Raw genomic sequence first — 27887 nt, 5'->3', positions numbered from 1 at the left:
CTATGTTTCTCGGCTGGCCTGGGAATGCCTTGGGATCCCCCAGGATGAGCTGAATGAAGTGGCTGGGGAGAGGGAAGTCTGGGAGTCCCTCCTAAAGCTGCTGCACCCGAGACCTGACCCCGGATAAGCGGAAGAAGATGGATGATGGATGGATGATCTGCTGTTGGCATATCACAACCTTTGTAGTTGGTGATGTCATAAATCCCCTGCCACACCTTCCGTGCATTGTTGCTGGACAGATGGGACTCTATCTGCATCCTGTTGTTTGCTTTCGCTCTTTTCACTCCTTTTCTCAGGTCAGCTCTGGCTGCACTGTACCAAGCTCTGTCTCCTGACATGAAGGCGGCGTCGCGGACCCTCAGGAATGTGCAGACCTGACTGGTCATCCAGAGTTTCTGATTTGGAAAAACCTGGATGTTTTTTTTCCACAGTCACATTCTCAATGCAGAACAGAATATAGTTCAGAACCGTTTCTGCGTGTATATCCAGCTTCTGGTGTCCAAATAAGTCCCAATCTGTCTGTAGGAAAGTGTCTTGGAGTTTGGTGAGTGCATCGTCAGGCCAGGTTGTAACAGTCTCTATGATGGGCCTAGCCCTGTGTCTGAGGTGAGTGTAGGCTGGGGAGAGCAGGAGGTCTGACTGTCTGAGGTGGGGGAGAGGTATGGGTCTGTAAGCGTCCTTGATGTTGGTGTAGACATGATCCAGAGTGTTCTCTCCCCTCGTGGCACATTTTATATGCTGACGGAAGCTCGGCAGTACAGTCTTTAGGTTGGCCTTGCTAAAATCCCTTGCAATGATGTGAACACCGTCGGGGTGAGCCCGCTGCTATTCATTTACTATGTTCAGCAGAAGAGAGACTGCTGTGTTTACACAGGCGTCAGGTGGGATATACACAGTCGTGCATATCACAACGGTTAGCTCTCTTGGGAGGAAAAAGGCCAGCACTTTACAGATATGTGACCAGCTACTGTCCATCCATCCATTTTTTGTCCCGCTTTGTCCTCACGAGGGTCGCGGGTGTGCTGGAGCCTATCCCAGCAGTCATTGGGCAGTAAGCGGGGGACACCCTGAATCGGTTGCCAGCCAATCGCAGGGGACACAGAGACGAATAACTATCTGCACTCGCACTCACACCTAGAGGCAATTTGGAGTGCTCAATTGGCCTACCAAGCATGTTTTTGGGATGTGGGTAGAAACTAGAGTGCCCGGAGAAAACCCACGCAGGCACAGGGAGAACATGCAAACTCCACACAGGCAGGGCTGGAGGTGGAATCGAACCCGCACCCTCCTACCTGTGAGTCACCAGCCACCAATTAAGCAAAAGTAATCTGTTAACTCACTCATCATTGCCTCTCGCAGGCAAGGGGCCAGAGACAAACTGGAAATCATACTTTGAGAGAAGGTGAAAAACGTTAAAATACTTGGTGAGCTGTATTATAATTACACAAAATCTGTAGCATGATGAATACCTAACATGTTCATTAACTGTCTCCCCTGTTAGGATACGGATTTTTAGCTATTGATTTGACTCCAAATTGCGATCAACACTTAACACAAGTTGCTATGTCCCAATCCACACACTGGCGCACCTAACAATTTTGCGAGTTCGTTCTGTCAAAGAGAAGACCAGTAGATCAATCAGACCAAATTTACCAATTGTTTATTCCTAACAAAGCGCATAATCCTAATACAGGCCTGGGTCCCGGGTCCCTCACACTAAAACTCGTGCGTTTTTGTGACCACCAAAAGACGACATTGTTCCGGGTTGCCCAGTTTTAAAGAAACACAATATGAATATTAAAACATGCAAAACATTGTGTGATGATTGGTCGATGGCCATCTCCTCCCCGTCGAGGTGTCATCACTCTGGTCAGGGGTTTGGGTTTTTTCCTCTCGAAGCCCGACCACCTGGACGTGGTGTTGTTCTTTGTTCTCGTTCCTCACCGACCTTGAGGTGTTATTGTCCGGTACTCCCTTCGTCCCGTACCATCCCGTTACTCCCTGTCTGGTACTCCCTTCCTGGGCCTCCCTGTTCCACAACTCTTAGAAGAAAGCAAGGTCATGCAGTGTGCCTGCACATTCTTCACCCCCACCAATCCACACAAGCACTCCAATACTAGATATTATATTGATATGATTATAAGTTTAACACAACCTTAAAAAATATGTTTGCAAACTGCTGAAAGCACATTTCTTTTTACCCCCAATATCAAAGTGTGGTATGAAAGTTGTATAATAATAATAATAATCACTTCATTAATTACTGAGACTGCCTAACTTTTGTTGTCTGTTACTTTAATGCATTGTTGTGTCATTTATGGGGGCACATTGTATCGCCGTAATTGACGGGAGGACTTTGTTTTTTGCTGTCATCCTCAGGTATGTTGTGTTAGTGAGTGCAATGTAAATGCCTTTTTTTCTGTTGATGTCCATGTGGGAAGACAATGTATCACCACAATTGATGGGAGGGCTTTGTTTTTTGCCGTACTTGTCAGGTTTTGTGATTGAGCCAATATGAAACAAACCCATGTGAGATCCTGCTGTGTTTCGTCACGACTGTTTGTTGTTGTTGTTTTATTCATTTATTTTAGCTTTGCACCCTTTGCACTTTTATGTTCCAAATTATAACTGTTTTCTGGTTCTTCGAGGAAACAGGTTAAGAAGTAATACATTCACTACAAATTAAAAGTTAATTAAAGCAAATAGAATGTCACTTCAAATGTTTAAATGTTTTGTACATCCTATGTGTCCTATCCCCAGTCTGGAACCTACAGCAGATTGTTTGTGTTTGCACATTCTGGACCACAGTCATGTTTTTGTTTCAATTTATTAAAGGAAAAGACAATTCAAGCATTTTTCTCTTGTATTTAAGATTGTAAGGTGATAGAACGGACCAGCACAATTATCTCTGGTAATTACTTGGTTTTTATATTTATAAACTTGTAGTAAAAAAAAAAAAAAAAAAAAAAAAAAAACTTCTTCCAAATTGTGATTATTGGGTATTGTATGTAGAATTTTGTGGGGTACAATTATTTGGTAGGTTAATTAAGTACTCAAAATTGTCCTTAGGTGTGAGTGTGAATGATTGTTTGTATGTGTGCCTTGCAATTGGCTGGTTCAGGGTGTATCCCGCCTCCTGGTTAAAGTCAGCCGAGATAGACTCCAGCACGCCCACGACCCTCGTGAGAATGTGTTTCAAATAATGGATGGATGGATGGATATCTCATACTAGGATGCACTTTCTACTGCCCTCTTTCCTACCATAGTGTGAGAGAGGCGTACAACTGCAGATCCAAAAACACCGTGGATAATTTCAATCATGGTGGTGGGACCTTATCACTCGGGCGCTGAAATAGTTCACTGTAGGGGTAAATTTGTTTGCATATCCATGTTTGTGGCACATGCAGCAGACACATTATCAAACTCTGACTTGATGTAACAGTGGGGCTAAGTTTTAGAACATTTTCAGAAATAGGCAAACGACAAAAAATGTACTTTTACACATGGTGAGTGAGCAAGTTCACAGTGATCCAACTATTTGTACACAAGTAGTTCAATCATCAAAATCATTTTATTGAAAATATGCACTTAAATCAGAATGTTCTGAAAATTAAAAATGTATATACAGTTTATACACTGACTATCTTTTGTTATTAATCACTGTTTATTATCAAAAACAACCATATGAGTCGAGTATTAGTTCGTGGCCAAAACGGCCAAACAAAAACACTCACGGCTGGATCTTCACAGTACTAGTAGATCGGGCTATTCATTGAGTGATTTCTAACATTTAGGTTCCAAAAGGTTTTATGGATGAATCAGGTATTTGTTTACCTTAGCATTCAGAATGTAAAGCTAGATCATAAAATTATGTACAATTTTACATAGAGATTGACATTGTCAGTTAAAATTATCTATCAAAATCAAACTTTGACATTACAGTAATTGAACACCCAAGCTTAGTTGAATTAATGATATACGTATTTAATCATTCAGGATGTTGAAATATGTCAATCTCTTGGCTCAGTGTGTGCATGTATCTTCTGTATCGGTTTACAGGTGGGAGCTGTAAAAGGCAGGTGCAGCATAGCTCTGGGTCCCCAACATAAATGGAGATAGAACATGGCTTGTAGTGAGAAAAGGCAGCGGGACCAGGCTGCCCGCCGAAGGGTGATGGTGACCTGATGCATAGCCTGTGTGCATGGCTAGATGTCCACTGATTGGAGGTGATGGGCTGAGTGGACTGAGGTTTCCAAGAGCGCCTCCTATTCCTCCCGCAGTACCAGATGTACCTCCTGCACCAGAGGGAGCAGAAGTGTCTGCACCAGGGTTCTGTTTCTTCCACTTGGTCCGGCGGTTCTGGAACCAGATCTTGACCTGTGTCTCAGTAAGGGAGAGTGACAGTGCAAGATTGAGCCGCTCACACACAGATAGGTACCTTGTCGACTTGAACTTGTTCTCCAGTGCAACCAACTGCTCATAGGTGAAGGCAGTACGAGCTCTGCGGGGTTTCCCTGACTTTGAGTCTGAGCCTGTACGTTTTCTCTTAGGCTTTCCATGTGAGCCTTGGCCCCCATTGGGCTGCACATTGGTGATGTGGCCTGTGGGCCCTCTTCTGGGACTCTTTGCCTGTTTGGTCGGGTCCTGGAGGCTTTGCTGGTTGACATCTCTGTCCCCACTAAAGTGCAGCGCCAAACTGCTTTCCTCACTGCTATGGGAACCATCTGGTGCCTCTGAATCTGGAGTACCATTTCTGTCATCCTCTTCTGGACTTCTATACCCAAAGTTTTCTGAAACATGACAATGAAGATTACATATTTTACATTATGACACCTCTTCACAAAAATGTAGTACAGTGGAGCCTCGGTTTTCGACCGCAATCTGTTCCAGAAGGCTGTTCGAGAAGTGAATTGTTCGAATTCCGAATCATGTTTTCCCATCATAAATAATGGAAAAAACAATAATCCATTCCAAGCAAAAAAAACCCCGCCTTTTTTAACATTTTTTCATTTGCGCATTTTTGCCCGATTGCACAACTGCAGCGCACCGCTGACCGTGCAACCGTAGCGTGTCGCCGACCACGCAACTGCACCAGCTGGTAGGATTATTGTGACAGAGCCGTCGTTGAAATTTAGAAAATATTTTTAAAGTCCTGATGTACTTTCCAAAATGTAAGTGGAACTTAAGTGCGCAGGGAGCTTAACTTTGTCCGATCGCGCAACTGCAGCGCACCGCCAAACGCGCAACCGTAGCGCACCGCCGATCGCACAACAGCACCGCGTTGATCGCATTATTGTGACAGAGCGGTCGCTAAAATTTAGAAAATATTTTTAAAGTCCTAGTGGACTTTCCTAAATTTAAGTGGACCTCAGTGCACAGGGAGCTTAATTTGGTCCGATCGCGGAACCGCAGCGCACCGGGCGCTCACTGTAGCATTGCTTTAGGAGCGTCTTTGTGTTTTAGGATGGCTTTACTGCTACCACTTGCTTCCTTTGGAGGCATGATTAGAGTTGCAATCCTCAGAGTAACGAGAATGTAATAACGAACGGAGTCAGTTGGCATGCGGGTCCTCTCGGCTCATCTCCCGAGGTTCGAGAACCGAATTTTGTCCGACATCCGAAGCAAATAAATCACGACGTTTTTGTTCGAATACTGATTTGTTTGAGAACCGGGACATTTGAAAACCGAGGCTCCACTGTATATAGTAATAATAGTTATATATTTCAGATGTTACGTATATACAGAATAGTTTAAAGGGACAAGGGGAAACTAGGTTTATTCACATATTCTATTTATATTTATTTACATTTTATTTCTAGTAGATTTTAAATTTTAATTTGACAATTTTTCAACAGTGTTACAGAGTGATGAGCTATTTATTGCTTGAAACTAAGTAGTTTTCCACATATTCATGCTTAATCAGTCTTGACATAATTTATGGGAGTGTTGATCCGCATGGTGTGGTTTACTTTTAAGACAAAAATCCAAAAATTAATCTATCACATGAGCAGTTGGTATTCATATTTCATAGTTCATATTTCTAACGAACATGCTTTGACTGAAATGCCTTTAAGTAAAGCGAGACCAACATTGGCATTCTTTTGGAATTGTAAAGACCGCTCCCAGACGGATGGGATACATCCAAACATCTACGGATCCAGGCTACTCAGTGCCAACATTCGTCACGCCGTTGGGACACCATATCAAAGACATGGTGTCCTATCAAAGATGAGAGGACAGTTAGCGACGCACAAAGGATAGCGCACTGAAGACGTCAGCCCGCAATCACTCCCCCCCTCCTCCCAGGATTCGTCTCCCCCCCCTCACAGGATTCCTCCCCTCCCCCACGTGGACCATCAAGGACAGCACACACTACCCCTTCTGCACAACCCCCTCCATCACATCCCACCTCATCAGACCCACTGTTCCAGATCGCCCAAGGCATTCGAAGGATGTCTCCGTGCCTATCTAGGACCCAACGATCCCCCTGCCCACCTCCCCCTCAATCACAAATCCCCCACCACAATCACAAATTAAGGAACTGGTTAAAGCTGCCAGTCAAACTGATGGACTACTAAACAGCAGCAACAACGGATGCTCGGGTATAAGACAAAGATGAGACAGACCCCATGCCACCTCTTTAAATATACCGGTAATATTAAACAGCCGGTGGTATGGTCAATCACATCGTAGCAGCCGTAGATCATCTGGCACTCGTCTCAGTAACCTTACATGTCTTAATGTCCAGCCAAAACCAGTTCTGTTACCAGTCCTGGCTTAACAATAACAATGGTGTAGCAACACTGATGGAAGCTTCTCCTCCAAACTACAAGTTCCATCAGTATGTCAGACATGAAAAAAGGGGCGGGGGAATAGCAGCTATTTTCTCTACACAGTTTGTGGAAAATAACATTGACCTTGGTGAATTCTCATCATTTTAATATCTTGCTCTTGAACTTAAAACAAAGTTCCCAGTACTCATTATCACTTTATATCGGCCACCTAAATACTCATCACTATTTCTACAGGAATTCTCAAAGCTGATTTCACTTGGAATCACTAACTATGACAGATTAATCCTGAATGGAGACCGAACTATTCATATTAATAAAAAGAACGACTCCAAAGCTATAGAATTAGTAAACCTAGTAAACAGTTTTAATCTTACCCAACAATTAATGAAGCCACTTGCCAGCATGGGTAACACTTTGGACTCAGTAATAACAACACAACTAGACATTGATAATGTGTATATGAATTGCCTATCTCTGGCCATCACTGTGTATCTTATAATGTAAAGCTAACCTTAACACAAACTAAAAGGGAAATTCTAGTTCAAAAGAGATTCCTAGATGAGCAGGCTGAAGCAGAGTTTTCTGATATTATGAGGTCATTTGAGCCATACAACTATGACTTTAAATAACATAGTTGAACATTTCAATAGTATCAATAGCTCTGAATACTGTTGCACCCGTAAAGGTTAAAAGGAAAAGTACTGATAGAATCTCCCCATGGTTAAACAATAGCAATGTTAGGCAAACCAAGAGAATCTGTCGGGCAGCTGAAAGAAAATGGAGGAAAACTAGACTCACAGTTCATCGTGATATATACAGAGACGCCATGACTGCTTATAATAAAATAATATGTCTGGCAAGAAAGGATTACTTTTCCAAGATTATTACAGAGAACACTGGAAACTCTAAAATATTATTCTCCACTATTGATCAACTACTCAACACTGCCCCCACACCCCCACAGTTCTCTGCATCAAAATGTGAAGAACTCACATTATTTTTCACTAGTAAAATAACTTCAATCAGAGCCAGTATTGTTGCTGATATAGACACAGATGATCTCAACAAATCCTATAAAAATAGTGTAACCATGGGAAAATTCACCTGTATTACATTGAATGAGCTTTGCAAGACTGTCACTGAGTGTAACTCCTCCACCTCATATATTGACCCTATACCTACAGCATTCTTTAAGCGGGTATTCAACAGTGTCTCAAGTCATGTCCTGAACATTATAAACTCATCTCTTCAAACAGGCATCTTCCCAGATACCTTTAAAACAGCTGTGGTAAAACCCTTACTAAAGAAGCCCAACCTAAATGGAAATGTACTGACCAGCTATAGGCCGATATTTAACCTTCCTTTCATCAGTAAGATACTTGAAAAGATAGTTTCAGTGCAAATAAACCCGTTTCTGAGAGAAAACAATATCCTGGAGGAATTTCAGTCAGGCTTTAGAAAATACCACAGCACTGAAAGTGCTCTAATAATAATAATAATAATAAAGTACAGGGCCCGCAGCTTTGCAGGTGTTCAGCTTCAAGAACTGTTTGTGCACATCCTGCTCCAGGATCCAAAAGGGGTGTCTGTGGTGGCCTTTGATGATATGACTGCAATAGTGTGGGTGGAGCAGGGGGTAACGAGTCTGGAGAGACGTTAATGGCTGTGAGACGATCGAAACAGCAGTTAGAGTTATTCAAAGATCGGGGAGCCTAGGGCTTGCAGTTGGTGATAGCTCTGAGGCCCCTACATGCTGTGGCAAAGTCGGTAGCAGAGAAGTCCTGCTGTAGTTTGAATACACAGATTTAGCCTTCACCTCCGTGCTAAACCTGAGCCTAAGCGTAGCTGTTCCTGTCTCTACTTCTGTGTACTGCATCTTTCTCTTGGGAAATCTGACTAAGTTTAGGTGTGAACCTGGGCTTATCATTAGCATAACTCACCCTAGTGCACATTGGTAAAATAAACTCTTCATTGTAATTTATATGAAGTCACAGTGTCAATGCACCAGTCCAAATTACGTGTAGCAGCCATGAACAGCTCCCAGTCTGTTGTCTCCAGACATGTGCAGAGCTCCTCGACATCCCCATCCATCCAGATCCGAGGTTTTTTTCTACAGGTTTAGCAAACTTTAGTCTTTGTCTGTATGCAGGGTTGAAATGGACCGTCACTAGATCTGATAATCCGAGGGCATCTTGGGACACAGCATGGTAGGTACTGTTTACTGTTGTGTAACAGCTACAGTGATCCCAAGTGTTCTTCTCTCTGGTAGGCCATTTAATAAACTGTCTGTATTTGGGTCAATTCTGGCGCAGATTTATCTAGTTAAAGTCACCAAGCACGATAACGAGAAATTCAGGGAAAGTCCGCTCCACATGTTAAATGTGCTCCGCAAGCACGCGCTGAGCCTCACGTATGTCCTCGGCAGGCAGGATATAAAAAGCCGCCAGGATGAAAGAAGCCAACTCACCCAGGAAGTAAAATGGCTTACAGTTTATGAAGAGCAGGAAAGGAGTGTTGAGAGATCACAGTTGCATCGGTGCAACATCTGTTGATGTAGTAACAGACTCCACCGCCTTTGGTTATGCCCGAGAGCTCTGCGTCACGGTCTGCTCGGAGCAGCTGGAATCCTTCCATGTGTAGCGCGCTGTTTGGGATCTGTCCGCAGAGCCACCTCTCCGTCAAGCACAGAGTTCCAGAAGAGGAAAGGTATTCTTCTCATCAACAGCACCAGCTCATCCATCTTGTTGCTGTAGGAATGGACTTTGGAAAGAAAGATTCTAGGTAAGGACGTGAGTGTCCTTCATCTGCGAAGGCTCAAGCCATCACAACACCTGCACGCCACAGTCAGGACCGGCCCAACTTAGTCGTCCTGCTCACATAGCCAGCGCCCTCCGAAACCTACAGCCTGCGCCTCGACGTGTGTTTGCTGAGTCGGGCCCAAGTTGTTAGGACAGGTGCAGACCAGTCAGATCTGATGAACCTTACCAGGCCTTCTCACCAGCCGTGCTGCCTGTGTTGGACACAGCTACCCACCTGGCTGACCACTGGCGTACCCTGCCCCTCACCCTCGCAAGGGCGCCCCCTGTAAGCGATCTGCACCCTCATCCTCACAGCTGCGCCCTCAGTGAGAGATCTGTGCCCTTATCCTTGCAGTGGCAACCTCTGTGAGAGATCCGTGCCCTTATCCTTGCAGTGGCAACCTCTGTGAGAGATCCGCACCCTCGTCTTCGTCAAACCCCGAATATGGCTGCCTTCCGCTGTACCAAATTAGTGGTGCAGATGCACACCACCAGCATCCACCCCGCCTGATTGCCCAGGACGCTGTGAACATGTACGCTGTTTTTTGTGATGATTGAAACACACAGTCTATCGGCCAAGACCATTGCAAGCACCTCTCGCAACCATTTTCTTTTGTTTTGAGTGTCCTTCCAGGTGTTCAAGGGGTGTGTGTGGGGAGGTAGGGGCTGTGTGGCAGACTTTAGGACCAGGCTTCTCATCCAGCAGTTAGGGTCAAGGTCATATGTATGTTCTTTGTTGCATCATATTGTCTTTGTTGCTTTGATCGCTGGTCTTATCTGACTTGGTAGCAATCAGTCACAGAACAACTTAACAACTTACTACTGCCACATTATCATCAGCTGATAATTATTTTGGGCAAATGTCATTTATGTCTTGTAATAATTTAAATTCCAGATCGTATTGAAGTCATTTAAATTCAAGATCTTATTGTATTTGATGTCTGTAGTGATTGGCATGAAATTTCTTTTGTTCTTTTGAGTGAACTGAATCATTAGAATTCGTTCATTAAAAAAAAAAATATTCAAAGAATTCGTTCACTGAATCGTCCCCCTCTGCCCCCCTCGGACAATGAGTTTAAAATGATCTTGAAAAAAACATTGCGCTCAGCCGTTTATGTAAATAGCGCATGTGTATTTAATATTCCTGTCAAAACATTGCAGCTCTCATGTTAAGAACAAGAGTGTCAGCACAGTCCTTTCACTCACTGAATCGTTTGCGAACAGGAAGTTTACTAACTCCTTGTGAACGCCAATAATGTGGCAGTATGTTCAGTGTCCCTCCACCACCTAATACTGGCTGTAGATTGGTCATTTGCGAAGATTAACGAGTGTGACAGACTTTGGATTTTCATTTTCTGATCCCGACGTGCGGCTGAGATCCAATTACCTGAGAAAAGGTACTTACACCAATTTCTTTTTTTTTTTTTTTTTATTTTTATTTTACAATGGTCAGTCAAAAGTGTATTCGACGACATGTCTGGCTGTATAATGAGGTTTATTGCACACAAATGAAAACAAGAAATAGTAAGAGGAAAATGGGTAAAAAGATAAATGACCATTAAAGCAAAAAAAAAAGTGAAAGTTTTTTCAGGCCAAATCATATTCTCCAGCTCATGTAAATGCAATCCAACACAGCAGTTCATTTTTTTCGTTTTGCTTCTCGAAAGTTTTAATGTAAAAAGGAGTATAGTGAGTACATGCCATTAACCAAATAGCTAGTTTTTTAATATAGCATTCAAATACTAAAGTTTAAATCTCAGCAATAACATTCCAGACCGTTATTAAAAGAAGAGGGCAATGTTGAACAGATTTCTATTGCAGTTTGCTCTTATGTACCGTATTTTACAGACTATAAGCCGCTACTTTTTGCCTGCAGCTTTTAGACCAGTGCAGCTGATCTATGGATTTTTATTATATTGTATGATTTATCCATATTCTCTTACATATGGAAATTAAACAATAAAACACCTGGGCTTAGTCCAGTGCGGTTTATATATAGACAAAACAGGATTTCCCCCTAATTTTAGCCCTGTGCGGTTTACCTTTAGGTGCGGCTTATTTTCAGGTGCGTTTTATAGTCCGGAAATTACGGTAATTTCAGTGTTTTCACTTGATTCAATAAAACAATTTCTTGGCAAGCCTTGAGTGTATTGTGGTCAAATAATAATCATCCACATAACTTTCTATTCAATGTTTTTATTTTTCAGACATTACATGAGCCTGTTATAACAGAGAAAAACAGCATCAGCATTAAGGAACAAATAACTGAAGCTCTGCAAGCACTGAAGAACATAAAAGTAAAATTATGTTACCTTTTAAAACCACAAAAGTGCACTGAAATAATTTGTAAATGTCCCTACTGTCTTTCACTTTTTCTGCTTTTTGGCAGTAAACCCAAATACCTTGAGCATGGCAGTACTTGACACCAATTTCAGAGTTTTTCCTGAAATGGAGCTGCAGGTGCAAGTGCACTGACTCCAGCAGTGGAGAAGGAGGAGGCTGCAGCATGTCCAGGTGCTGTTAACTCCAGCAGTGGAGCAGGATCTAGTAGAAGAAAAGGTAGAAGCTTTTGATGCCTTTCTAATGGCTGAGATGACCATTACAGCTTCTTTTAGATTTTCTTCTTTTGTTTTTTCAATCTTCTTTTCTTCTCCTTTGAATGGGCTTCATACAAATCTTGCTCCTCTTTACAGGGCTGATTTCCATATTGCAGGCTTTTCCCCCCTACTGCTTTAATATGGGACCTGATAATGGCTTCATACGTCTCAATGTTCAGCCTGACCCTTTTATTTTAAACTATGTCATCCTTGATATTAAATTATCCTTCAACAAGACAGCCAGTGAACAGTGACCGAAAAGCCTTCACCAATCTCTCGAAGATGGGGAACCTCAGCCCTCCCTCTGGTGTTTTCATGGCATGGATACCACTCCACCAGTCAACATAAATTCTTGCAATGTTAAAGTCTTTTGCCTGTTCTCCTATATCTGAGTCAACCTGGTAAGCTCGCACCATCCAGCTGAACCAGCTCTTCTGACTTCACTCCATTTGGCAAGGTATGCCTCCTGGACTGTTTGATGAAGAATCGGTGATGGTACTAACACAGACAAAGAGGTGATGATTTTATTGTTGAATGGAATGTGTTTCTGAAGAAACATTGCTGCCTTGATGTAGCCCTCTCTGAGCAAACTGTACATATTCTACACCCGGGGCTTCTTCGCCACTCTTGCTTTGGTCAAGGCACAAGAGCTGAATCTTCCCACGGACAACTTCTTGTCAGGTTACGACAGATCTTTGTTCTGAATATCAATCTTCAACAAGTCCTTCACACTCAAGGGAATGTGAGCAGGCTTCATAAACTTGGAGGGAAGTTCCGCTAACAGTAGCACCACCTCAGCATGCAACTCATAGACCATGAGTTGCTCATGCTGCAACTTCTACAGGAACACCTGAAAGCAAACTGAAAAAAACACAAAACGTAATTTAAAATTAGATGATTATTTTGAACCATCACTTCCTAATCACATAGTAATTTACACTCTTGAAAGTATACGAGTATATGATTATTTTTGCTGCTATTTTATTTACTCAGATTCTAGAGAACCCATCCGTGAGTCGTCACCTAACCGTGGTGGAGGGGTTTGCGTGTCCAAATGATCCTAGGAGCCATGTTGTCTGGGGCTTCATGCCCCTGGTAGTGTCACCCATGGCAAAAGGGTCCTAGGTGAGGGGCACGGCTCAAAAAAACCCTCATGACGAAAAATATATATGGACTCAGATTTCCCTCGTCCGGACACGGGTCACCGGGGCCCCCCTCTGGAGCCAGGCCTGGAGGTGGGGCTCGAAGGCGAGCGTCTGGTGGCTGGGCCTTCGCCCATGGGGCCCAGCCAGGCACAGTCCGAAAAGGAAACGTGGGTCCCCCTTCCCAGGGGCTCACCACCTATGGGAGGGGCCAAAGGGGTCGGGTGCACTGTAAGCTGGGTGGCGGCCAAAGGCAGAAACCTTGGCGGTCCAATCCCCGGCTGCAGAAGCTGGCTCTTGGGACATGGAATGTCACCTCTCTGGCTGGAAAGGAGCCCGAGCTGGTATGCGAGGCAGAAAAGTTCCAACTAGACATTGTCAGACTTGCCTCCACACACAGTTTGGGTTCCGGTACAAGCCTCCTCGAAAGGGGCTGGACTCTTTTCCACTCTGGAGTTCCCCATGGTGAGAGACGTCGAGCAGGTGTGGGTATACTTATTGCCCCCCAGCCGGGCACCTGCACATTGGGGTTCACCCCAGTGAATGAGAGGGTAGCCTCCCTCTGCCTTCGGGTGGGGGGACGGGTCCTGACCGGAGTTTGTGTCTATGCATCAAACAGCAGCTCAGAGTACCCACCCTTTTTGGGATCCTTGGAGGAAGTGCTGGAGAGCGCTACTTCTGGGGGGCTCCATCGTTCTACTGGGTGACTTCAATGCTCACGTGGGCAACGACAGTGAGACCTGGAAGGACGTGATTGGGAGAAACCGATCTGAACCCGAGCGGTGTTCTATTATTGGACTTCTGTGCTCAACACGGATTGTCAATAATGAACACCATGTTCAATCATATGGGTGTCCATGTGTGCACTTGGCCCCAGGACACCCTAAGACGCAGTTTGATTATCGACTTTAAAGTTGTGTCATCGGATTTGCGGCCACATGTTTTGGACACTCGGGTGAAGAGAAGGGCGGAGCTGTCAACTGATCATCACCTGGTGGTAGGTTGGCTCCGATGGTGGGGGAAGATCCTGGTCCGACCTGGCAGGCCCAAACATGCAGTCAGGGTCTGCTGGGAATGTCTTGCAGAATCCCCTGTCAGGAAGAGCTTCAACCCCCACCTCTGGCAGAGCTTTTCCCACATACCGGAGGAGGCGGGGGACATTGAGTCCGAGTGGACCATGTTCTGCCCCTCCATTGTTGAGGCACCCGACTGGACCTGTGGACGTAGGGTGGTCGGTGCCTGTCGTGGCGGCAATCTCCGAACCAGCTGGTGGACACCGACGGTAAGGGATGCCGTCTAGCTGAAGAAGGAGACCTATAGGGCCGTTTTGGCCTGCGGGACTCCGGAGGCAGCTGACAGGTACCGGATGGCCAAGCAGAACGCAACTTCGGCGGTTGCTGAGGCAAAAACACGGTCGTGGTAAGAATTTGGTGAGGCTATGGGGAACGACTTCCGGATGGCTTCGAGGAAGTTCTGGTCCACCATCCAGTGTCTCAGGAGGGGGATGCAGTGCACCGTCAACACTGTTTACAGTGGAGATGGCGTGCTGCTGACCTCGACTCGGGACGTCGTGAGTCGGTGGGGAGAATACTTCGAAGACCTCAACTTCATCGACACGCCTTCCATTGTGGAAGCAGGGCCTAGAGACTCTGAGGTACTCTCCAATCTCTTGGGTCGAAGTCACTGAGGTAGTTCAAAAACTCCTCGGAGGAAAAGCCCTAGGGGTGGATGAGATCCGCCCAGAGTTTTTAAAGGCTTTGGATGTTGTGGGGCTGTCATGGCTGACACGCCTCTACAGCATTATGTCGACATAACCAGCTCAGTGGCCTAGTGGTAGAGTGTCCGCCCTGAGACTGGAAGGTTGTGGGTTCAAACCCCAGCCGGGTCATACCAAAGACTATAAAAATGGGACCCATTGCCTCCCAGCTTGGCACTCAGCATTAAGGGTTGGAATTGGGGGGTTAGATCACCAAATGATCCCCGAGTGCGGCTTTGCTGCTGCTCACTGCTCCCCTCTCCCCCAGGGGATGGATCAAAATCACATGGGTATGGATTAAAGACAAATTTCATCACACCCATGTGATGTGTGTGTGACGATGATCATTGGGACTTTAACTTTGACTTTAACATCGGGGACAGTGCCTCTGGATTGGCAGACTGGGGTGGTGGTTCCCCTCTTTAAGAAGGGGGACTGGAGGGTGTGTTCCAACTACAAGGGAATGAATCACACTCCTCAGCCTCCCTGGTCAGGTCTATTCAGCGGTGCTGGAGAGAAGGGTTCGTCGGGAGGTCGAACCTCGGATTCAGGAGGAGCAGTGTGGCTTTCGTCCTGGCCGTGGAACAGTGGACCGGCTCTACACCCTCGGCAGGATCCTCGAGGGGGCATGGGAGTTCGCTCAACCAGTCTACATGTGTTTTGTGGACTTAAAGAAGGCGTTCGACCACGTCCCTCGGGAGGTTCTGTGGAGGGTGCTTCAGGAGTACGGGGTGACGTGCCAACCAATAAAGGCGGTTCAGTCCCTGTATCACCGATGCCAGAGTTTGGTTCGCATTTCCGGCAGTAAGTCGGATTAGTTCCCAGTGAGGGTAGGTCTCCGCCAAGGCTGGCCTTTGTCACCGATTCTGTTGATATCTTTTATGGGCAGAATTTCTAGGCGCAGCTGAGGCGTTGAGGGTGTCCGCTTTGGGGACCTCAGCATTGCGTCTCTGCTTTTTACAGACGACGGGGGACTGTTGGCTTCTTCAAGCCGTGATCTCTAGCTCTCACTGGAGAGCTTCGCAGCCGAGTGTGAAGTGGTCGAGATGATGGTCAGCCCCTCCAAATCCGAGTCCATGGTCCTCGGTCGGAAAAGGGTGGAATGCCCTCTCCGGATCGGGGATGAGATCCTGCCCCAAGTGGAGGATTTTGGGGTCTTGTTCACGAGTGAGGATGCAGGATGGAGCGCGAGGATGGAGCGCGAGATCGACAGGCAGATCGGTGCAGCGTCGGCAGTAATGCAGACTCTGTACCGGTCCAGCGTGGTGAAGAGAGAGCTGAGCCAAATGGCAAAGCTCTCGATTTACCGGTTGATCTAGTCAAGTCAAGTTTTTATATAGCCCTAAATCACAAGCAGTCTCAAAGGGCTCTGTCCTCTGCATTTAACCCATCCCCATGTGATTTTGATCCATCCCCTGGGGGAGAGGGGAGCAGTGAGCAGCAGCGGCGCCGCGCTCGGGAATCATTTTTGGTGATCTAACCCCCCAATTCCAACCCTTAATGCTGAGTGCCAAGCAGGGAGGCAATGGGTTCCATTTTTATAGTCTTTGGTATGACCCGGCCGGGGTTTGAACCCACAACCTTCCAGTCTCAGGGCGGACACTCTACTACTAGGCCACTGAGCTGGTCAAATTCCTAATGATCTATATTCCTATCCTCACCTATGGTCACAAGCTATGAGTCGTGACCGAAAGAACGAGATCCAGGATACAAGCGGCCGAAATGAGTTTCCTCCGCAGGGTGTCCGGGCTCTCCCTTAGAGATAGGGTGAGGAGCTCGGTCATCCGGGAGGGCCTCGGAGTAGAGCCGCTGCTCCTCCACGTGGAAAGGAGCCAGATGAGGTTGCTCGAGGATCTCATCAGAATGCCTCCTGAACGCCTCCCTGGGGAGGTGTTCCGGGTATGTCCTACCGGTAGGAGACCCCAGGGACGACCCAGGATGCGCTGGAGAGACTATGTCTCTCGGCTGGCCTGGGAACGCATTGGGATCCCCGGAATGACCTGGATGAAGTGGCTGGGGAGAGGGAAGTCTGGGAGTCCCTCCTAAAGCTGCTGCCCCCCGACCCAACCCCGGATAAGCGGAAGAAGATGGATTGATGGAGATGTAGAGAAAAAATATACGTCAAAATATTAAGAGGGAAAAAAATAGTTTGAGTACATTTATTTTCAGTTAAAGTGAGCATACCTCTGTATAAATCAATCAAGGTTTGAGCTTGTCAAAGTTTGAGAAAACCATGCAGATGCGTGCCTTTCAGTTTTCTAAGACATCAGTTACGATCTCTGCAGATTTAGCCATTTCTTGTTGCAAAACACTGATTCTGGCCTTCTCATCAGATATAGGTAACTGCATTCACATTTTGCATTTGATTCAGGAGTTCTCTGTACCACAAAAATTATTCAGGCATATACACATTAGATTTGAGAGGGACAACAGATATTGCTATTTATTTTCTGGCCTACTTGAGATTTTAGATTTTAGGATATGAGTCTAATGCAGAGAAAATATGTGGTAACCTGAGAAAACCATTCACATTGAGAAATAGCAATTTACATTTTTTTAATATTTTTATATATAATAAATTATCCCATGTATAGTGTTATGAGTGACAGTTATGAGCACTCTTATTTAAGGGTAATAAATATTTTTGTTTTAAAAAATAAAAATTTCAAAAAATGGCTTTAGACATTCCACAACATTCTATTCTCAACTAAACTATCCTCCACAAAAGTCACTTCTATAAATAAATATGGACTTTCCCAGTCCATTTCTTAAAAGAAATATTCACCATGATTTACAATGAGGACAAAAGCAATCATAAAACATTTTTAGTCTTGGCAGCATCATGTGAATAGTTTTCCTGAACCACCACGTCATAGTATATAAAGAGTCTTAATGCTTTTTTACCTGCTGTAGAAGTGCAGAACCAGTGGATCTATAAGGTCCTGTATTCTGTTGCACACTGTGAGGATTTGCAGAAACCTGCTGATGATGGGACCCAATAGGCTCCTGTTGTTCTCAAAATGAAACAAGGACTGAAACTCTTCAAAAATGTCACTGGTTCTGGGATTTTTCTGTCATAGTAGACATCAGCACAAAATTCTTCCACGTATCCCGAGAATGGAATCAAAAAGGGCTTTGCTGCATTTGAGACCATGTGGACTGTGTCCCCACTGATTTCCGAGAGTGACGGTGTACTGTCTTCTTGTGGGTTTGTACTGCCCTCTTGTGGAGAAAGTTGTGTTTTTCAGTTCTGTATGTTTTGACCCTCCACTCTGCCGTAGTACATTGTAGTTCAGGTAATGCTTCTTTCTACAAGGCCAATCCTGCGTTTGAACCCTGTAGATCGTAATTTGGTTCCAAAGATATCTGTAAGTACATTCCTGTTTAAAACATTTGCTGGCACTAGGTTACTGAATTGTTCCTTGAATTGTGATTAAGTTCTGAATTGGTATAAAATTCCAAGAGCTAGCTAGCCTCCGTATGACAGCGCCTATGTAAATTAGCATAATGCTAACGTAACAAACTTTTATTTTATTTTTAGGGTTTGCAGATCTGGACTTTGCAGACAACTTGGCTCTACTTAGCCATACCCACCTTGCACTCCAAAAACTAACAACAATCTGCATGAGCAGGGGGGAAAAGGTCGGCCTACGTATTAACCAAGAGAAGACCCAAGGCCATGACGTCGTACAAGACCAAAATCTTCCACCACTTGTCGTAGGCAAACTTTGGGAGTGTTGGCGCCAATTTAGTTTCCTTAGCTTAAATTCTTATTTTTGTTTAAGATTTGCTGCCTTTGGGCCATGGACGTTTATTTGACAAAACCTTTGGTCACCTGGTTAGTCACCCGATCAGGTAAAGACGGCTGCTCCCACTTGGTAGTCAGTCTCAGCCATTCTCAGTTAGACAAAGAAGAAGTAGCGATATTGTTTTTTACCGCTCAAAGGCCGCTTCAAACTACTTCAAGCCTGCTCCAAGCTAGTATTTTTTTGGAACTTGAAAACTTTGAACTTAGAAAACAAACTTTTGTTTACTTCTTGGAACCCTTTATGTTAGGGTTTATAAACTATCTTGATCGTATGATTATGTTGGAATGTAGACTAGAATTATTAACTTTGTTTAAACCTTTTACCTTTCCTTGACTCTGAAAAATTTAAACATTCAGTTGTTGAAACTTTCCAAATGGTGTGGAAACACTTTCTTGCTTAGTTAGTCATCTACAATGCTCCACTAGTTTCTGTTTTTACGGCCTTGTAAAACAATGAGCTGGGACCTGTTAGGGTTTATAAACTATCTTGATCGTATGATTATGTTGAGATGTAGACTAGAATGATGAACTTTGTTTGAACCTTTTACCTTTCCTTGACTCTGAAAAGTTTAACCATTCAGTTGTTGAGACTTTCCAAATGGTGTGGAAACATTCCTTTTTAGATAGTCATCTAAAATGCTCCACTAAGTTTTATTTCCACGACCTCGTAAAACAATAAACTGGGACCCTCTGCACTGGTTAACCATTTGCTGAGGTGACCACCAACTGGGACCCTCTGCACTGATTAACCATTTGCTGAGGTGACCACCAAACATGTCAAATGTCACCCCCACCCTACTTGTTCTCAATAAATATGCTCTTGTAAGAGCCGTTCAAACGGCAGACTTTGTTCGAACATTGCTGTACCTACAGTAACAGACAAGCTCTCCACTTACAAGTGCTTAAAGGGCATACTGTCTCCCGTGTGATTCTTGCAAAATAAGTTAGAGTCAGAACATCTCTAACATTTTGGTGCCGTGACCCGGATTCCAACATACCCACTGCTGATCGACGGAGGACGACGTGCTGCATTGTCGACAAGCCAGCGTCCATTAGGGGGACCTGGTAAAGAAAAGACCTGGCAAGAAAATTCTTCGCTGGGCCAGCATCTTAGGTCTGCCTTCGTCTGACAACAGTGGATTGACGGGATCCGGCAGTGCAACGAACCAAGGGACAAGTAAGTTAAAGCCCTAAAATTGTGTTGTTGTGAGCGCGCCACAAAATATAGCTTGGGTTTAAGTCCCAGTGGAAGGAACAGACTAAGAAAAACAGAGCTTCCTCTTCGTTCATCAAAGAGGTGCGTAGATTCTTCATCGTCTGTTCTTCCAAGCTACGGGATCTGGCTTGGGTTGGAGTCCCAGTGGAAGGAACGTGCTAAGAAACACAGAGCTTCTTTTTTCTTTTTTGTGATTCAAAGAAGAGTGTAGATTTTTCTTTGTTCAATTTTCCGAGCCAAAGAACAGCTCGGGTCCAAGACCCAGTGGAAGGAACGGGTTAGAAAAGACAGAGCTTGTTTTTCTTAATTGGAGAAGGGCGTAGATTCTTTTTTGTCCGTTTTTTCCAAGCTGTTTGGAAGGGTTTTACACCCATCCTAGATAGACCTAAAAGTAAAAAAGCGCTAGTTTGTGTGGTTGAGTGTGACTGGTAGGATAACTTGACTAAGAGGCAATTTTGTTGAAGGGTCAATTTAATCCTGCAATGAGGATCCTCAAAAAAGAAAAAAAAAAAATAGAAAAATCTAAAAATACCAATTTAAGATGGGAAATAAAAATGGTAAATCTCTGGCTCTTGAAGGAGATGAGAAGTACATGGCGAATAGATTTCTTAATTGTATGCGATACATGCCACAGTGGAAGAAAAAGTATGGAGTAGAAGGGAAGTTGAAAGTTGAAATGTGGGACATAGTGGTTGACGTTTTGGAGGAGAGTGTAGCTCGGTAGACAAAAGGACTGAGAAAGGGAAGAAAAGTGAGAGAATTGGATTGTGCTAAAGTGTGGTTGAAAGCTTCACAAGAAAGAAGAAAACAAATTCAAAAGACCAAAAATGGAAAGATAAAAAGTGATGAGGCTGCCATTCCATTAAGATTTAAAAAAAGAATTTAGGGTGCATAATGGCATCCCATTCAATGATGCAGCTGAGAGTGCTTATCAGCAACAGCTAAAAAATGCGCTCCTCACTGGTTCCCCCCCTGAATTAGACAACCGGGTGCGGAAACACTTGGTGGCAGCGGACACTGCTTGTGTTACAACAACCATGCAGTGGGCCAGAGACGCTGACAAAGTGATCAAGAAAGGCAAAAGTTCTGATGTATTTCATCTAGATGATGATGATAATCATCAAGATGAAGCTGCAACAGTCTTCTTCCTATGTTTCCAATGGGGCAGAGGAAGAGATCAAGGCCAACAAGGTCGCAGGCCGCCATATGGTTCAAAACCCCCACCAGATTCTGACAACTGTTGGTACTGTGGGAGACGAGGACACTTTGCAAGAGTGTCGTCGTAAATACTAAAATCAATCAAAAGGTGGAGAACAGAGCAGAGGAAAAGCCAAATTTTCAGCATGACGGGCTTCCTCCCCTTTGACCTCTCATGCTCCTACTTTTGGTTTAGAACATTTTTTAGGTTATTAGAACTCCTGTACATAAAAGACGTGCTGATTGTATGCCCAACGACAAATGACAAGGGGTCAAGTTATGTGTGCACACTGAAGTTAAAATTTGCAAATCAAGTGGTAAAGAAATGCAACTTGTTTCTAAAAGATTAATAGAAAAATTAGATTGTGCTGTCCTCGCGTGCGTGGGCGGGACCAGCTTCATGATCGACCGCAAGAAATGGCCAGCTTGTGACGCATCATTGATGCCAGGTCCCCTCCCCTCGCACCGAGAGCTGTGCATGTGTGTGCATATGTGTTAAACTGATAAAATTGGCTAAACCTGTGTCCAAAGAAATTTGTTAGACTGTGGTCTATCCAATTTGCACCGCAAAACAGAAACAATTTTGAAGAATGAAAAAAAAATAATAAAAGAGAGGAAAAGAAAGAAATCTGTAGACAGAAACTGGTTTACACTAGCGCTCATTAGTGTCTCAGCCTGATGACAAATTCAAAAGACAGAGAAAACATGTTTTCTGGAATTGGATGAAGCAAAGTTGTGGATTTCACACATTGCAAAACTAAATTTGAAAAAAATTTGATTATTTGTGTTATAAGAGTATACAAACTTCTATATTTTAGTTAAATCCGAGAGATTGAGTTCGTTAATTAAAAAAAGTTAAATAAATCTGATTAATTCGCAAGCTGGTTTTTTTTTGTGTTGAGTTTTTTTTTTATTGGTGAATTGTTCTATCGGGAACATTAGGAATAATTGGATAGGGATTGTGTTGAGAATGGTATATGAATGTTGTGTGGAGGACTTGGATAAATTGAGACCAATGTGATGAAAAGACTCCTCTTTGGTGACTGTGTGTGAGATGCAAATGAGCAGGGACGAATGATTTTCTGAATGAAAGAAAAATATGGGTTGAATGGTTGAATGTTGGAGACTACTATGGAAAATTAGTGGAGCAACTTTGACGAAAGAGTGATTTTGTGCAAGTTACATGCTAAGAAAACAAAACCAAAAAACCCAAAGAAAACGTTGCTTTTGGATTGCTAATTACTAACGAAGCTATGAGGAAGTGGTGTGGGTGTTTCGAAGGGCACGCGCTTATGCGCTTCCCTGACTAGTTAATGTTTGTTTGACTGAGATGGAGGAGAGGGAACCTCACATAACTGTTTTGATGGTATAGAACATCTACAGCAACCCAGACAAGATTTAAGTGACACACCACTTGACAAAGGGGAAAAGCGGTTTGTGGATAGATCATGTTCAAAGGATCCTAAAGGGAACAATCAAAGTGCTTATGCAATTGTGAAATTGCCAAACCAGAATATTGAAGCAGAAAAGCTTCCGTACAACAGGTCAGCGCAGGCTGCTGGGCTAATTGCACTGACAAGAGCTTGTCAATTAGTGGAAAATAAGGAAGTCACTGTATACACAGACAGTCAGTATGCGTTTTCTACTCTGTTCTATTTTGCAAAACAATGGGAGCGCAGGGGGATGACAATATCAACCGGTAAGCTGGTTACCCATGCCTCCTTGTTAGAAGACTTGTTGCAGGCCATCCATTTACCTGCTAAACTTGCTGTGTGTAAATGCTCACACCACAGGCACAGATAAAGTCTCAAATGGAAACAGATTAGCAGACAAAATTGCTAAAGAAGCAGCATCAGGGAAACATGGCCATGAAGTTTTTATGATAGATTCAGAGGACACGCAACTCATAGATAAAACTATACTGACAGACATGCATGTGGGCGACAAAAGGTGCAATAGTGGATACACATCATATCCACTGCATCAATGACAAACCTGTTTTACCAAAGTCACTTTTTAAGGCAGCGGCAATTGCGACACATGGGCCTTGCCATGTGTCGACAGGAGGGATGAGGTCCATCATACATCAACAATTCACTACCTTTGGTTTAGATCAGGGGTGTTAAACTCATTTTGGTTTGGGGGCCGCATACAGCTTAATCTGATCTCAAGGGGGCCAGACCAGTAAACTCATTGCAAAATTACATAGAAGTAACAATAAGTTCACTTTTTTCTTTGTATTAGTGCAGAGAAGAAGTAAATGATAAAATTGTTATATTAAATGAATTGTCCTTTTACTAAATATATTATGAACAACTTAAGAGTTTTTAAGAAAAGTATGTGCAATTTCAACAACACTTTTACTCAGTTTAACATTTATTTAAGTGCATTATGCATGAAAACTGATCACAGTGATTGTACAATGACAAGCCCCGACTCTGTCCAACGCTCCAACGACGGAGCGGAAAATGTCCTCAGCTGTTGTGTTGTCGGTCATAGGCACCAACTCGAGAAACTTCTCTGTGACAGTCAAAGTCTCGTCAACTCCACGAATGAATATGGCCAGTTGAGCGACGTCTGTAATATCAGTACTCTCATCAATTGCAACAGAAAATGCCAGAAATGACTCCACTTTGCATTTCAGTTGGCTGTCCAAATCTGTCGATAGTTCAGAAATCCTGTCTGCCACGGTATTTCTTGTCAAGCTAATATTGGCAAAAGCTTGTCTCTTCTCAGGACACACAATTTCGGCAGCCTTCAGCATGCAGTTTTTGACGAACTCCCCCTCACAGTACGGCTTTGATGCTAATGCTATTTGGCTAGCAATTAGATAGCTGGCTTTCACCGCAGCATCGCTGGCCTCTCGGCTCCGGGTGAAAACAGATTGCTGTTTCTTCAGACTCACCAACATTTCATTTACCTTCTGTTTTCTCATTTCTCCGTGCAAGCGGTTGTATTTCTCATCATGCTGAGTTTCATAGTGGCGCCGAATATTGTATTCCTTAAGCACCGAAACTTGCTGCATGCACACAGGTTTCCCATTCACCTCCGTGAACATATAGGAAGAGGTCCATTTTTCCTGAAAAATCCGACACTGTGTCCACTTTTCTCTTTTTTGACGGTGACATTTCGCTGATGAGGGTGCCAGCGTCAACAGAAAAAGCGGGTAAAGGGATAGAACCAATCAGTGCTTCACTCTGCTGTTAGTTCCGCCGCAGCGCCCTAGCGGACAATATAGGAACTGCAGATTCGAAAGAAAATGAAGTTCATTCTTTTTTTTTTTTTTAATAATGCAGATTTATCCCCCGGGCCAGACTGAACCCCTTGGCGGGCCGGTTCCGGCCGGCGGGCCGTAAGTTTGACACCACTGGTTTAGATGCTTACTTAAAAAATTTTGTAAAGCATGTTATGTTTGTGTGAAACATAATCCACAAGGAAACATGAGACCTAAGAGAGGCTCATTTCCAAAACCGTCTTACCCATTTCAAATCATGCACATGGATTTTATTGAACTCACACAAACTGAACCTCACAAATACTGCCTAGTGATGATTGATGCATTTTCCAAATGGGTGGAAATAGTTCCATCTAAACGAGTAGATGCCTTAACAGTGGCAAAAGCCATTTGCAAAGCCGTCATACCGGCTCATGGCATCCCGCAGATCATTTACAGTGACAATGGTCCACACTTTGTGAACCAAGTTGTACAGAACATGGCTGTACACCTTGGGATAACGTTAAAAAACCACTGCGATTGGCACCCATCCAGTGCAGGTTTGGTGGAACGAGCAAACGCTACTATCAAAAGCGGGTTGAAAAAATGCATGGAATCGACAGAAAGAGCCTGGCCGGAGTGGCTAGACTTGGTGAAACTCTGTATGAGAATCACCCCCACTTCAGAACACCTTTTGAAATCATCCATGAGAGACCATATAGACTACCTGTGTTCACTGCAGATTTGCAAAAAGCAGATGAAGAACAGTCCTTGGCAGATTACATGATCAGGACGCTCAAAATGGAAGATGTGTCAAATGCAAATTTACTGCCGCCTGATCTTCCTTCCCCACAGGTTGACAACCCCATCAAGCCAGGAGACTGGGTCTACATCAAGGTCATCAAAAGAAAGAACTGGGCCATCCCACGGTGGGAGGGACCACTCCAAGTCTTGCTGACTACCCCCACTGCAGCAAAGATTGCCAAACGGCCCAGCTGGATTCACCTCAGTCACTGCAAGTTGCAGAGAGTGCTGGACCCCTCATTCGGAGTGGTGGGGAAGACCGACTTCAAAGGGGCTTCATCGGTTAGGGTGGGGCGTCTCAATGTTGGTGAAGAATCCAGCGATCCCCACTCCGCTAGGCGAGGAGATGTCCCGGTGTCTCTGCCATCCTAGTAGCAACGGAATTCCATATGCCAGGTGGATTCTATGCTGCGCTGTGGCTGGAGTGTGCTATGGTTTGTGGGCTCATCTGAATGTACCAATTGACAGTGTCAACCGTGGAAAAAGATGGTCACGATGATAATTTTGAGGACTGGTCATGGGACCCCAGAAACCAACGCTTGGTACCGGTATGTGAAGTTCACTGTGAGAGCTCACACACAGGAGGGATGCTATGTGTGTGTTCCAAACTCCCCCCCCCCCTTCCTCCACAAAAGTTTACCTGGAGGCCAGAACAATGATTGTCACTGAAGCAAATGCATGGCCTTTGTGGGAGGGGTTTGGATTTCAACACCATACTGTCACAGTCAGTGATGCTACCCCTACCGCCCTGGACTCACAGAAAAGAACCTGTGATCGAACTCTTTTGGATTAATGTCAACGCAACTGTTGAAGGATGAAAGATGCCACAAGTGGCCTAAAGAAGAAGGCCACCTGGAGTGAACTACACATGCTACATCCAAGGGAATACAACCCACAAATGCATTGACGACTGCTCTCCAGGAGGAAACTGGATGGGAGCTTTGGATGTCACTGCTAAGTGTCAGGATGAGAGTGCCATTTCAAGTGGTGAGGGCTCTCCTACCAACATGGCTGCACCATCAAACGGAACCTACTTCATACAGAATGGCTGGTGGCTTTGTGGTCAAAAGGGTTGTCCAATGCTGCCCGCCAACTGGACAGGAGTGTGTGCACCAGTGAGGGTAACTGACCACACCTGAAGATGCAGCATCATCAGATGACAATGACACAACTCTTCTGGACGTCGACGAAGGGTTATTGTGACCTTTGACCCTCATGATCCTGTCTGGGGTCAGTGATGGACAAAACAGAGCGATTCAGGCTATTGAACAAATGGTCTTGCAAAACAGGATGGTTCTGGACTTGATGACTGCAACACGAGGGTTCCAGCAAGGAAGCAGATCCACCATCGACAGCGTCCCCGCCCCCAGTTCGAATAGAGGCAGAATAATCCTCTTCCCCCTTGGTGGCCAGGTAGTCTCTCCTGGCCACTGAAGACGACAACCGCGCGGCAGACATTTTCAGGTTCTCCCCCGACGAAGCAGTGCTGCAAAGGGGATGAGAATTGTGCTCACCCTCCAACAGTGGGCGTGCCAAGCCCCCGACGGCTGAACAATCATGAGCAATTTTTGTCTTGACTGTTGTTATTGATAACATTCTGGTCGCCTAAGGCAGAGGGACCGTGTGAGACTTTTCCTGCATTATAACATCTTGCCGCAGGTTTTTCACTCACACACTAAAATTTATCTACATAGATTGCGTAGATGATGTTTAGTCGAGCATGTTTTACAGAAACTTGATGATTTGACCATCGAAAATGCCTCGCAGGTGGTGCATGCAATGATGTACTGTTTCTGTGTTTTTTATTGATCTTTTTTTATTAGTAATTTTACTATTCTTCTTTCTTCATTATATTTTCTTACTCATGTTTGATTCATCGGGGTGGGCATAATCATATGATAAACAGGAGGGATATGTTAGGGTTTATAAACTATCTTGATCGTATGATTATGTTGGAATGTAGACTAGAATTATTAACTTTGTTTAAACCTTTTACCTTTCCTTGACTCTGAAAAGTTTAAACATTCAGTTGTTGAAACTTTCCAAATGGTGTGGAAACACTTTCTTGCTTAGTTAGTCATCTACAATGCTCCACTAGTTTCTGTTTTTACGGCCTTGCAAAACGATGAGCTGGGACCCTCTGCACTGATTAACCAGTTGCTGAGGTGACCACCAAACATGTCCAATGTCACCCCCACCCTACTTGTTCTCAATAAATATGCGCTTGTAAGAGACTAACGGCAGAGTTTGTTCGAACATTGCTGTACCTACAGTAACGAACAGGCTCTCCACTTGCAAGTGCTTAAAGGGCATACTGTCTCCCGTGTGGTTCTTGCAAAATAAGTTAGAGTCAGAACATCTCTAACACTTTATGTTGAAACCTTATTTGGATTACAAACAATTTGGAATTGCACCTGTGTGCCACCTGCTTGGCTGCCTGCCATTCCCCCTCTCCCCTTCCCTTGCCTACCACCCTTGCCTGCCTGTCATTGCCTCTCTCCCTCTGCCTGCATGCCTGCTTGCCTCCATTTTGGACATTCTACCTCCATCTTCAAAAAGGT

At 44.4% G+C, this 27887-nt stretch overlaps 1 protein-coding gene across 3 annotated transcripts in view; it reads right to left on the bottom strand.

The window, feature by feature from the left end:
- Nucleotides 1-3540: 3540 nt before the first annotated feature.
- Nucleotides 3541-27887, bottom strand: part of nkx1-2b (NK1 homeobox 2b) — a 46831-nt gene continuing 22484 nt past the window's right edge. Inside the window, exons 3-4 of one of the 3 annotated variants that reach the window (XM_085905668.1) lie at nt 4439-4790; nt 4249-4371 (exon numbers count right to left, since the gene is read on the bottom strand). In XM_085905668.1, coding sequence (XP_085761794.1) covers nt 4266-4371; nt 4439-4790 — 458 coding nt within the window. In that variant the 3' untranslated portion in view covers nt 4249-4265. Of the gene's footprint in view, nt 4791-27887 lie in introns of all 3 variants that reach the window. The other 2 variants (XM_085905670.1, XM_085905667.1) reach the window with 2 other exon arrangements.

This window comes from Syngnathus leptorhynchus, chromosome 2 (assembly GCF_054491065.1).
Source record: "Syngnathus leptorhynchus isolate UIUO chromosome 2, UIUO_Slep, whole genome shotgun sequence".
Lineage (NCBI taxonomy): Eukaryota > Metazoa > Chordata > Actinopteri > Syngnathiformes > Syngnathidae > Syngnathus > Syngnathus leptorhynchus.
Note: the sequence above shows the minus strand (reverse complement) of the source record. Positions and strands in the feature narration are given on the sequence as shown.